At 36.4% G+C, this 12933-nt stretch overlaps 1 protein-coding gene across 23 annotated transcripts in view; it reads left to right on the forward strand.

Moving 5' to 3' along the window:
• Positions 1 to 12933, forward strand: part of SCMH1 (Scm polycomb group protein homolog 1) — a 232510-nt gene that overhangs the window by 89467 nt on the left and 130110 nt on the right. For 17 of the 23 annotated variants that reach the window (XR_002733497.1, XM_023221302.2, XM_023221301.2 and 14 more), the window contains one exon: positions 8468 to 8702. Coding sequence is in view for 22 of the 23 variants with exons in the window: in XM_023221301.2 (XP_023077069.1) it covers positions 8468 to 8702 (235 nt within the window). In the remaining variant the exon portion in view is untranslated. Of the gene's footprint in view, positions 1 to 8467; positions 8707 to 12933 lie in introns of all 23 variants that reach the window. The other 6 variants (XM_023221305.2, XM_031934247.1, XM_023221306.1 and 3 more) reach the window with 1 other exon arrangement.

Here is a 12933-nt window from a genome sequence, read left to right on the forward strand (position 1 = left end):
ATTTGTTATGTTCAGATATTAAGCAGAGACATGGAAGATATTGAAAAGACTCACTGGGCTACTATGTGGGAAATGAAAAATACACTAGATTGGATTAATGCCAGAAGAAATTAGTAAACTTGAAAACATAACAATGGAAACTATTCAAAATGAAACACAGAAAAAGGAATTTAGAATAAATGAGAAGAGCACCAGTGAACTATGGGATAACTTCAAGTGACCAAATAGACATGTAATTGGAGTCCCCAGAGGAGAGAAGTGATGGGGGATAGAAAAAATATTTGAAGAAATAATGGCTAAAATTTTTCCAAAATTAAAAATAATGGCTGGGCACGGTGGCTCACGCCTGTAATCCCCGCACTTTGGGAGGCCAAGCCGGGCAGATCGTGAGGTCAGGAGATTGAGACCATCCTGACTAACACGGTGAAACCCCATCTCTACTGAAAATACAAGAAAATTAGCCAGGCGTGGTGGTGGGCAGCTGTAGTCCCAGCTACTTGGGAGACTGAGGCAGGAGAATGGCGTGAACCTGGGACACAGAGCTTGCAGTGAGCTGAGATCATGCCACTACACTCCAGCCTGGGTGACAGAGTGAAACTCCATCTCAAAATAAATAAATAAATAGATAAATAAATAAATAAATAAAATAAAACTCTAGGTCCACAGAATCAAGAAATTCAAGGAATCCCAAAAAATAAGAAGAAAACTACTCTGAGGCATATCATAATCAAATTGCATAAAACCATTGATAGAGAAAACTCAACAGCAGCCAGAGAAAAAAGACACTTTATATACAGGATAACTAATGTAAGAATTGTATTTCTTGTTAGAAACAATATAAGCAAGAACAAAATTGAACAACTCCTTGACAGTACTAAAAGAAAAAAAAAAAAACCTGTCAACCTGGACTACTGCAGCCAGCAAAGATGTCTTTCAAACACAAAGGTGAAAGAAATAAAGATATTTTCAGATTTACAAAAGCTGAAGGAATTCATCACTCACAGACTCACACCTCAAGAATATTAAAGGAGGTTCATCAAGCTGGAAGAAAATGATATCAAATGAAATAACAGATCTGTACAAAGAGATGAAGGTCACTGGAAATTGTCATTATCAGCCTAGATATATAAGATGTTTTCTTATTTAAATCTGTGTAAAAGATAATTGTGTAGACAATAATAACCCATATATTGTGAGGATGATATATATAAGTAAAATGTATGATAAGAGTAGCACAAAGGCAGGAAGGGAGGAATCTTAAGTATATTACAAGGTTCTCATGCATGAAGTAGTACTGTCTTACTTGATAGACTGGTAAGTTAAAGATGTTTGTACTATAAACTCTAATGCAACCACTAGAATAATGGGAAAAAATAGCAAGATATTTTATTTAAACCCAGCTATATCAGTAATCAAATATAAATGGTCTAAATGTTAAAAAGCGGAAATTGGCACATTGGATAAAAAGCAAAACCCAATTATATACTACCTTCAAAAACTTAACACTTGTTTTCTGTTTCTTTACTATTCAGCTTGCTATGATTGGAAAAATTATGCTTTAAATAGGTTAAAAGTAAATGTATGAAGATGATATACCATGCTAACATTAGCCATAATAAAGGTGAAATGGCTATAGTAATATCAAAGTACACTTCAAACCAAATAATATTAACAGGGTTAATTAAGGAAGTTAATTTTATAATGATAAAAGAATCAGACAAATCCTGACATGAAGCAAAAACCAATAGAACTAGTAGGAGAAACAGATAAATCCAAAATTATCAATAGTCAGACTTTTAGTACTCCTTTCTGTATAATAAAAGAACAAGTAGAGAAAAAAAATCAGCAAATATATAGTGGATTTGAACAACACTATGAACTAACTTGACCTAACTGACATATATAGAATACTGTCCAACATATGTAGAATGCACATTCTTTCCAAGTGCATGCAGAACATTTATCATGATAGACCACATTCTGCACCATTAAATGAGGTTTCAGAATTTTTCTTTCTTTCTTTTTTCTAGGGCTTGAGAAATTTAAGAGGATTTAAGCAATACAAAACATGTTATCTGGCCAGGTGCAGTGGCTCGTGCCTGTAATCCCTGCACTTCAGGAGGCCAAGGCAGGCAGATCATCTGAACTCAGGAGTTCAAGACCAGCCTGGCCAATGTGGTGAAACCTCGTCTCTACTAAAAATACAAAAAATAGGCGTGGTGGCACCTGTAATCCCAGCTACTCGGGAGGTTGATTCAGGAGAATGGCTTGAACCCGGGAGGTGGAGGTTGCACTGAGCTGAATCATGCCACTGCACTCCAGCCTGGGTGACAGAGTGAGACTCTGTCTCAAAAACAACAACAACAAAAGTATGTTCTCTGATTGTAAGGAAATTAAATTAAAAAACAATGGTGGGAAGTTATGTGGAAAATCTCCAAGTATTTGAAAACTAAGTAACACATTTTTAAATACTCCATGAGTACTTAGAAACTGAAAGGAACATTAGAAAGTATTTTCAACTCAATGAAAATGAAAGAACATTTCAGAATTTGTGGGGTGATGCTAAAGCAGCTCAATTAATGACCTCAGTTTCCACTTTAGAAAAGTAGGGAGAAAAAAAAGAGCAAGTTAATTTCAAATTAAGCAGAGAAAAGCAAGTAATAAAGATTAGACTATGAATCAGTGAAATAAAAATATAGAGAAAAAGCCACTGAAACCAAAAGCTGGTTCTTTGCAAAGATAAATAAAAGTGATAAACCTGTAACTAGAGTAATCAAGAATAAAAGAAGACACAAATCACCAGTGTCACAAATGACAGAGGACCGGGCACAGTGGCTCACAGCTGTAATCCCAACATTTTAAGAGGCTGATGCAGGTGGATCACATGAGCCTAGGAGATCAAGACCATCCTGGGCAACATAGCGAGAACCCATGTCTATGAAAATTTTTTTAAAGTTTTTTTTAATTAGCTGGGCATGGTAATGCATGCCTGTGGTCTCAGCCACTTGGGAGGCTGAGGTAGGAGGATTGCTTGAGCTCAGGAGGTCAAGGCTGCAGTGAGCTGTCATCACACCACTGCGCTCCAGCCTGGGTCACAGAGTGTGTTCCTGTCTCAAAAAAAAAAAAAGGAAAAGAAAAAAAGAAATCAGAGAGGTGACTTCACTTTAGATTCAGCAGATAATAAAAGAATTAAGGGAGTACTATGAACAAATGTATGCATTTTACTCTGACAACTAAGATGAAATGGACAACTTTCATGAATGACACAAATTACCAAAGCTCAGTCAAGAAGAGGGAAAACCTGAATGGCACTATTTCTGTTACAGAAATTGAATTTGTAGTTAAAAACTTTTCCACAAAGAAAATTCCAGGCCTAGATACCTTTACTGGTGTTTCAAACATTTAAGGAAAAAATATTACAAATTCTGTATTGACTCTTCTAGAAAATTTAACAGAAAAGGATGTCTCCTAACTCATTCTATGAAGGCAAACATTTCTGACACCAAAACCAAGCAAAGACATTGAAAGAAAAGAAAACTGTGCAGCCATATCACACATGAAAATAAATGTAAACATTTTAAGTAAAATTGAAGGGAAAAAAATCTAACAATATGTAAAAAGAATAACTCATCATGACCAAGTGGGGTTAATTCTAGGAATGCAGAGTTGGCTTCAATTTCAAAAATTAATCAATGGAATTTACCATATGCACACATGCTAAAGAAAAAAAATACTGTTATCTCAATAGATGCAGAAAAAGCATTTCACAAAATTAAATGTCCATTACTAAATAAAAACTAAAAACTCTCACCAAACTAGAAATAGAAGGGAACTTTCTGAATCCTAAACTCTAAAGGGCATTTATTAATATCATAAAGGGCATTTAATAATATCATACTTAATGGCGAAAAGGCTAAATGCTTTCCCCTTAAGGTCAGGAACAAGACAAGGATATCTGCTCTTGCCACTTTTATTCAGTATTGTACTACCAATGCAAATAGGCCAGAAAAAGAAATAAAAGGGATCTGGGTTGAAAGATTAGAACAAACACCAAGGAAAATGTATACAGGACAAGAAAGTACCTGAATAGAGATGCTCAATACCATTATTTCATTAGGGAAATACAAATTAAAAGTGATTAGTAAGCTATCACTATACATTTATTTAAATGGCTCAGATTTTCAAAAGGCTGACCATATTAAATAGTGGCAAAGATGTAGAATAAATGGAACTTTCATATGCTGCTGGTGAAAACGCAAAATGGTTCAACTACTTTGGGTGGGGCAGGGGAGGAACTAACAAATATGCAAAATTTATATAAAGGAAACTTTAGAAGATACCTGACCAAAATTTTGATTCATTAAAACATAGAGTGCACTTTGTCAAACTTAAGAACTTCTGCTCTTCAAAAGATACTGGTAAGAGAACAAAAATACAGGTCACAGACTATGAGAGAATAGTTTTGCCTTTCTTAATGATAGGGATGTGCTCTAAGAAATGAATTGTTAAGCAATTTCATCGTCGTGCGAACATAGAATGTACTTGCACAAACCTGGTTACTATAGCCTACTACACACCTAGGCCATAGCCTGTTCTTCCTAGGCTACAAAACTGTCCAGCATGTTACTATACTGAATACTGTAGGTAGTTGTAACACAATGATATTCATCTACATAAACATATCTAAACATGGAAAAGGTACAGTAAAAAAAAATATGGTATAAAAGGTATACTAAAACTTGTACACCCGTATCAGGCATTTACCATGAATGGAGCTTGTAGGACTGGAAATTGCTCTGAGTGAGTCAATTAGTAAGTGGTGAATGAACATGAAGGCCTAGGAGATTACTGCATACCACTGTCAACGTTATGAACACGTGCACCCAGGCTACACTAAATTTGTTTAAACATTTTTCTTTCTTCAGTAAGGAGTTAATCTTAGCTTACTGTAACTTTTTCACTTTATAAACTTAAATTTTTTTTAACTTTTTGACTCTTGTAATAATACTTAGCTTAAAAAACACACTGTACAGGTGTACAAAAATAATTTTTAATTTTTTAATTTTAATTTTTTTTTTTACCTTTTAAACTCTTTTTGTTACAAAACTTAAGACAAACACATACATTACCCTAGGCCTACACAGACTCAGGATCATCAGTATCACTGTCTTCCACTTCTACTTCTGAGCCTACTGGAAGGTCTTCAGGGGCAGTTACATGCATGGATGGAGCTGTAATCTCCTATGGTAACAATGCCTTCTTCTGGAATACCTTCTGAAGGAGCTGCCTGAGGCTGTTTTTTAGTTAACTTTTATTTTCGTATAAAGAATACACTCTAAAATAATGATTAAAAATATATATTAAACACATAAACCAGCAACATAGTAATTTGTTATCAAGTATTATCTACTGTACATAATTGGTATGTGCTATACTTTTATACAGCTGGCAGCACAGTAGGTTTTTTTATACCAGCATCACCACAAATGTGAGTAATATGTTGCTCTAGGACCTTAAAACAGCTGCAATATAACTAGGATGCAGGAAGTTTTTTGCTCCATTGTAATCTTATGGGACCACAATCTATATATAGTCTATTGTTGAGCAGACGTCATTATGTGGAACATGACTATACTTGCAAATGACATAACTGACAGCATTATTTTCCAAATTGATCTGTAGATTCAACACAATCTCTGTCAAAATCCCAGCTGCCTCTTTTGCAGAAATTGACAAATTGGTGCTAAAATTCTTAGAAGAGACCCAGAATAGCCATAGCAATCGTGAAAAGAGAGAACAAAGCTAAAGCATTCACATTTCCTGATTTCAAATCTTACTACAAAGCTACAGTACTTAAGATGTCATGGTTCTGGCAGGAAGATAGACGTATAGATCCATGAATTAAAATTGAGAATACAGAAACTGAACCACCAATTTATGGTCGATTGATTTTTCACAAGGGTACCAAGACAGTTCAATGGGTTTTTCAACAACTGGTGCAGGAACAGCTGCTTATCCACATAGAAAAAAGTGAAGTTGGACCCTACCTCTATGCCATATACAAAAATTAACTTCAAGAGGATCATGGACCTAAATGTCAGAGTTAAAACTACAAAACTCTTTAAAGGAAACATAGGAGGAAATCTTCATGACCTTGCATTAGATAATACAACACCAGAAACATAAACAACAAAAGAAAACATAGATAACTTAAACTTCGTCAAAATTAAAAGATTTTTGTTTCCACACTGTCAAAAAAGTGAAAAGGACAACCCACACAATGGGAGAAAATATTTGCAAATTATATATCTGGTAAAGGACTTGTATCCAGAATATAGAAAGAACTCTTAAAACTCGGGAATTAGGCCCGGCGCAGTGGCTCACACTTGTAATCCCAGCACTTTGGGAGGCCAAGGTGGGCGGATCACGAGGTCAGGAGATTGAGACCATCCTGGCTAACACGGTGAAACCCCATCTCTACGAAAAAGACAAAACATTATCCGGGTGCGGTGGCAGGTGCCTGTAGTCCCTGCCTTGGGAGGCTGAGGCGGGAGAATGTTGTGAATCCGGGAGGCAGAGTTTGCAGTGACCCACTGCACTCCAGCCTGGGCGATAGTAGAGCGAGACTCCATCTCAAAAAAAAAAAAAAAAAACTGGGAATTAAAAGACAACATGATTTTAAAATGGACAAAGAAGTTGAATAGGTATTTCTCCAAATATATACAAATGACCAGTTAGGCACATAAAAGATACTCAGCAGTCATTAGAGAAATGCTAATTAAAACTGCAATGAGATATACATCACATTGACTAGATGACTCTAACATCAAAAAGACAAACAATGGCAAATGTTGCTGAGGGTGTGTAGAAACTGGAACCCTCGTACATTGGTGGTGAAATTATGAAATCCTGTAGCTACTTGAGAAGACAGTTCAGAGGTTACCCAAAATGTTAAACAGAGTTACCACATGACCCAGCAGTTTCACTCATAAGTATATGCCTAAGAAAATAGAAAACATGTCCACAGAAAAATATACCATAAATGTTCATCACATCATTATTCATAATAGCCAAAAAGAGGAAACAACCCAAATGTCCATCAGTTGATGAATGAGTAAGCAAAGTGTATATCCATACAATGGAATATTGTTCGTCAATGAAAAGGAATGAAGTACTGATACACTCACTGACATGGGTGAAACTTGAATCCATTTTGCTAAATGAAAGAAATTATTCACATATTGGCCACACATCATATAATTCCATCTGTATGAAATGTCCAGAATAGGTAAGTCCATGAAAACAGAAAGTAGATTAATGGTTTCTAGGGTCTGGGCTGGGAGGATAGCGGGGAATGACTCCATTGGGGCATGGGGTTCATTTTGGGGGGATTATGGAAATGTTATAAAATTAGATAGGAATGGTATTTACACAACTCTGAGAATATTCTAAAAATCATAGAATTATATACCTTAAAATGGTTAATTTTTTGTTTTGTGATTTAAACATGTACCTACCATATGATCCAGCCATTTCACTCCTAGGTATTTGTGCAAGAAGAAAGAAAGTATATTTCCCTACACGAAATTTTGTACTTAAATGTTTCTAGTCGCTTTAGCAAACCAAATCTCCATCAGCACGGTTATACTGCTCAACAGTAAAAGGAAATGAATTATTAATATGGTTGAATATCAGAGTAGTTATGCTGAGTGAAAGAAGCTAGGCAAAAAAGAAAGCACATCTTCTGTGATTCTTTCTAAGACTAGAAAATGCAAAGCAATCTGCAGTGATAGAAAGTAGACCATTGGTTGCCTGGGTACAGAGGTTCTGGAGGGGCCAGAAGAAGAGATTACAAAAGAGCATGTGAGAACTTGCCATGTTCATTATTTTTATTGTGGTGATGCTTTCACAGGTTTATATGGTGTATATGGTAGCATGGTCATATACATATGTCAAGACTTACTAAAGTGTATAGTTTATTGTATGTCAATTGTATGAATTGATTAGTAAGTTATTGTTGAAATAAGAAAAAATTAACCCCCAGTAGTCTGTGTGGTAGATATACACATCAATATACTAAAATATTCCACAAAGAGACACAAAGAATATTGTAGTTTAATAGGACATAGTAGTCCTAAAAAGACTAGAAAGGGACTAAAAAGTCCCTACCTGGAAGGGTAGGGAGTTAGAGAATTATAGGATGAGAAAACATTTAATTAACTGGCCTATATAAGACATTCTTGTCCTTTATTTTAACTGGTATGGGTCTATTTGATGCTTCATTGGAAAGTAATTTTTTACCCTTCATCTTACCTTTCATTGTTTCTTTTGCATGAAACCTTTCTTAATTATTAGGGAATAATTCAGTTGGTTGTTCCTGGCCCAGCTATAACCAATCTGAATCCAAAACATGAATTTTGGGGGTTTACTGTTAGTCCGTCTAAACCTTATGCCTTGTTTTTCCCAGTCCTACACACCTCCAAGCAACGAATTCAAGATCAGTATGAAATTGGAAGCACAGGACCCTAGGAACACCACATCCACCTGTATTGCCACAGTAGTTGGACTGACAGGTGCCCGCCTTCGCCTGCGCCTTGATGGGAGTGACAACAAAAATGACTTCTGGCGGCTGGTTGACTCAGCTGAAATTCAGCCTGTTGGGAACTGTGAAAAGAATGGGGGTATGCTACAGCCACCTCTTGGTGAGTAAGTAAACCCAAACTCTTTCTAGCCAATTATTAATAGTTAGCATCCAAAAACTGAACATTCTAATATGGGAAAGCCTAGGTTCCCCTGTTTATCCCTTATTTTTCATGTAGTCTCCTAAAAAGGCCCACCCAAAATGAAACAAGCTGCGCAATTTGGACATCTCCATCTCTACATTATCTTATGATAACCAGGCTTCTCCCAAATTCTTTCTGACAAGAAATCACACCCTTTGTTCTTCTTGGCCAGTGCCCATTTACCCGAGAGTGAGAATGGAAGGAGGTCTTGCCATTTAACCTATCTCAAAAAGCATAACGCTTTCACCAAATCCTATCATGATGATGAGAATTGAGAGAAAATCTGCCAGTAGAAAGCATGACTGTTACAAGGATCTCTTATCTCCTTTCTCACTAATTCTCACCTGGTCCTTGGAGTTTTCTCACTTTGAATCCATTATTACATAAAAATCATTTTTTAAGATATAGTACCCCCACTAGGTTTTTCTTTCCAGATAAGATTCCCCTCCAGCTTTTGCCTTAATAAATCTGAGAGATTCAGCCCTTCTTTTCAGTTACTATCAATCACTATTATAGGGAGTCTCAATGGGGGACCGAGAGAGTTAGATTATGGACTTCGGCTATATTTTCTCTAAGGAAGCTGTGCTAGATTGAGAGGTAGAGAGCATGTATCTTGGGCTCCCTAGGTACTTATTTAACGTTTTCCCCCGTTAAAAAAACAATTGTAATGTAAAAATTTCAACATATAAAAAGGTAAGAGAAAAATAGCATAGTGAATGCTTGTGTAACCTTCATTGTTGAAGTCAATATAGTTTTAGCTATACTTATATACACTTTCTGTCCCCACCTCCAATTGTTAAACATAGCATCATTTTATCATGAAAGTATTTAGCATGTCTCTGTCATGGGCAAGGATGTCTTAAACATACCATACTGTTATCACATATAAATAAGCCAATGATAATTTCTTAATATCAGCAAGTATTTTAATGTGTTTAAATTTTCCGAATTGTCTCTCTGTCTCTCTCTCTGTCTCTCTCATTTATATGTTTTTCAAATCAGAATCTAATTAGAATCCACACACTGCAGTTAGTTGATATGTCCCTTAAGTTTCTTTAAATCTACGAGTTCTCCTCTGCTCTCATTTTTTTCTTGCAGTTTACTTGTTTAAAAACCTAAGTCATTTGTCTTTTAAATTTCCTAAAATTATATTTTGTTGATTGTACTCTTGTGGTATCATTTTTTTTTTTATTATACTTTATGTTCTAGGGTACATGTGCACAGCGTGCAGGTTTGTTACATATGTATACATGTGCCATGTTAGTGTGCTGCACCCATTAACTTGTCATTTACATTAGGTATGTCTCCTAATGCTATCCCTGCCCCCTCCCCCTACCCCACAACAGGCCCTGGTGTGTGATGTTCCCCTTACTGTGTCCAAGTAATCTCATTGTTCAGTTCCCACCTATGAGTGAGAACATGCAGTGTTTGGTTTTCTGTTCTTGCGATAGTTTGCTGAGAATGATGGTTTCCAGCTGCATCCATGTCTCTCTACAAAGGGAACGAACTCATCCTTTTTTATGGCTGCATAGTATTCCATGGTGTATATGTGCCACGTTTTCTTAATCCAGTCTGTCACTGATGGACATTTGGGTTGGTTCCAAGTCTTTGCTATTGTGAATAGTGCTGCAGTAAACATACATGCATGTGTCTTTATAGCAGCATGATTTATAATCCTTTGGGTATATACCCAGTAATGGGATGGCTGGGTCAAATGATATTTCTAGTTCTAGACCCTTGAGGAATCGCTACACTGTCTTCCATAATGGTTGAACTAGTTTACAGTCCCACCAACAGTGTAAGAGTGTTCCTATTTCTCCACATCCTCTCCAGCACCTGTTGTTTCCTGACTTTTTAATGATTGCCATTCTAACTGGTGTGAGATGGTATCTCATTGTGGTTTTGATTTGCATTTCTCTGATGACCAGTGATGATGAGCATTTTTTCATGTGTCTGTTGACTGCATAAATGTCTTCTTTTGAGAAGCGTCTGTTCATATCCTTTGCCCACTTTTTGATGGGGTTGTTTGTTTTTTTCTTGTAAATTTGTTGAGTTCTTTGTAGGTTCTGGATATTAGTCCTTTCTCAGATGAGTAGATTGCAAAAAATTTCTCCCATTCTGTAGGTTTCCTGTTCACTCTGATGGTACTTTCTTTTGCTGTGAAGAAGCTCTTTAGTTTAATTAGATCCCATTTGTCAATTTTGGCTTTTGTTGCCATTGCTTTTGGTGTTTTAGACATGAAGTCCTTGCCCATGCCTATGTCCTGAATGGTATTACCTAGGTTTTCTTCTAGGGTTTTTATGGTTTTAGGTCTAACATTTAAGTCTCTAATTCATGGTGAATTAATTTTTGTATAAGGTGTAAGGAAAGGATCCAGTTTCAGCTTTCTACTTATGGCTAGCCAGTTTTCCCAGCAGCATTTATTAAATAGGGAATCCTTTCCCTATTTCTTGTTTTTGTCAGGTTTGTCAAAGATCAGATGGTTGTAGATATGAGGTATTATTTCTGAGGGCTCTATTCTGTTCCATTGGTCTATATCTCTGTTTTGGTACCAGTACCATGCTGTTTTGGTTACTGTAGCCTTGTAGTATAGTTTGAAGTCAGGTAGCGTGATGCCTCCAGCTTTGTTCTTTTGGCTTAGGATTGTCTTGGCAATGTGGGCTCTTTTTTGGTTCCATATGAACTTTAAAGTTTTTTTTTCCAATTCTGTGAAGAAAGTCATTGGCAGCTTAATGGGGATGGCATTGAATCTATAAATTACCTTGGGTAGTATGGCCATTTTCACGATATTGATTCTTCCCATCCATGAGCATGGAATGTTCTTCCATTTGTTTGTGTCTTCTTTTATTTCATTGAGCAGTGGTTTGTAGTTCTCCTTGAAGAGGTCCTTCACATCCCTTGTATGTTGGATTCCTAGGTATTTTATTCTCTTTGAAGTAATTGTGAATGGGAGTTCATTCATGATTTGGCTCTCTGTTTGTCTGTTATTGGTGTATAAGAATGCTTGTGATTTTTGCACATTAATTTTGTATCCTGAGACTTTGCTGAAGTTGCTTATCAGCTTGAGGAGATTTTGGGCTGAGACAATGGGGTTTTCTAAATACACAATCATGTCATCTGCAAACAGGGACAATTTGACTTCTTCTTTTCGTAATTGAATACCCTTTATTTCTTTCGCTTGCCTGATTGCCCTAGCCAGAACTTCCAACACTATGTTGAATAGGAGTGGTGAGAGAGGGCATCCCTGTCTTGTGCCAGTTTTTAAGGGGAATGCTTCCAGTTTTTACACATTCAGTATGATATTGGCTGTGGGTTTGTCATAATAGCTCTTATTATTTTGAGATACGTTCCATCAATACCGACTTTATTGAGAGTTTTCAGCATGAAAGGCTGTTGAATTTTGTCAACGGCCTTTTCTGCATCTGTTGAGATAATCATGTGGTTTTTGTCTGTGGTTCTGTTTATAAGCAGAGATATAGACCAATGGAGCAGAACAGAGCCCTCAGAAATAATACCACACATCTACAGCCATCTGATCTTTGACAAACCTGACAAAAACAAGAAATGGGGAAAGGATTCCCTATTTAATAAATGGTGCTGGGAAATCTGGCTAGCCATATGCGGAAAGCTGAAACTGAATACCTTCCTTACACCTTATACAAAAATTAATTCAAAATGGATTAAAGACTTAAATGTTAGACCTAAAACCATAAAAACCCTAGAAGAAAACCTAGGCAATACCATTCAGGACATAGGCATGGGGAAGGCCTTCATGTCTAAAACACCAAAAGCAATGGCAACAATAGCCAAAATTGACAAACGGGATCTAATTAAATTACAGAGCTTTTGCACAGCAAAAGAAACTATCATCAGAGTGAACAGGCAACCTACAGAATGGGAGAAAATTTTCGCAATCTGCCATCTGACACAGGGCTAATATCCAGAACCTACAGAGAACTCAAACAAATTTACAAGAAGAAAACAACCCCATCAAAAAGTGGGCAAAGGATATGAACAGACACTTCTCAAAAGAAGACATTTATGCAGTCAACAGACATACGAAAAAATGGTCATCATCACTGGTCATCAGAGAAATGCAAATCAAAACCACAATGAGATACCATCTCACACCAGTTAGAATGGTAATCAT

This window comes from Piliocolobus tephrosceles, chromosome 1 (genome assembly GCF_002776525.5).
Source record: "Piliocolobus tephrosceles isolate RC106 chromosome 1, ASM277652v3, whole genome shotgun sequence".
Lineage (NCBI taxonomy): Eukaryota > Metazoa > Chordata > Mammalia > Primates > Cercopithecidae > Piliocolobus > Piliocolobus tephrosceles.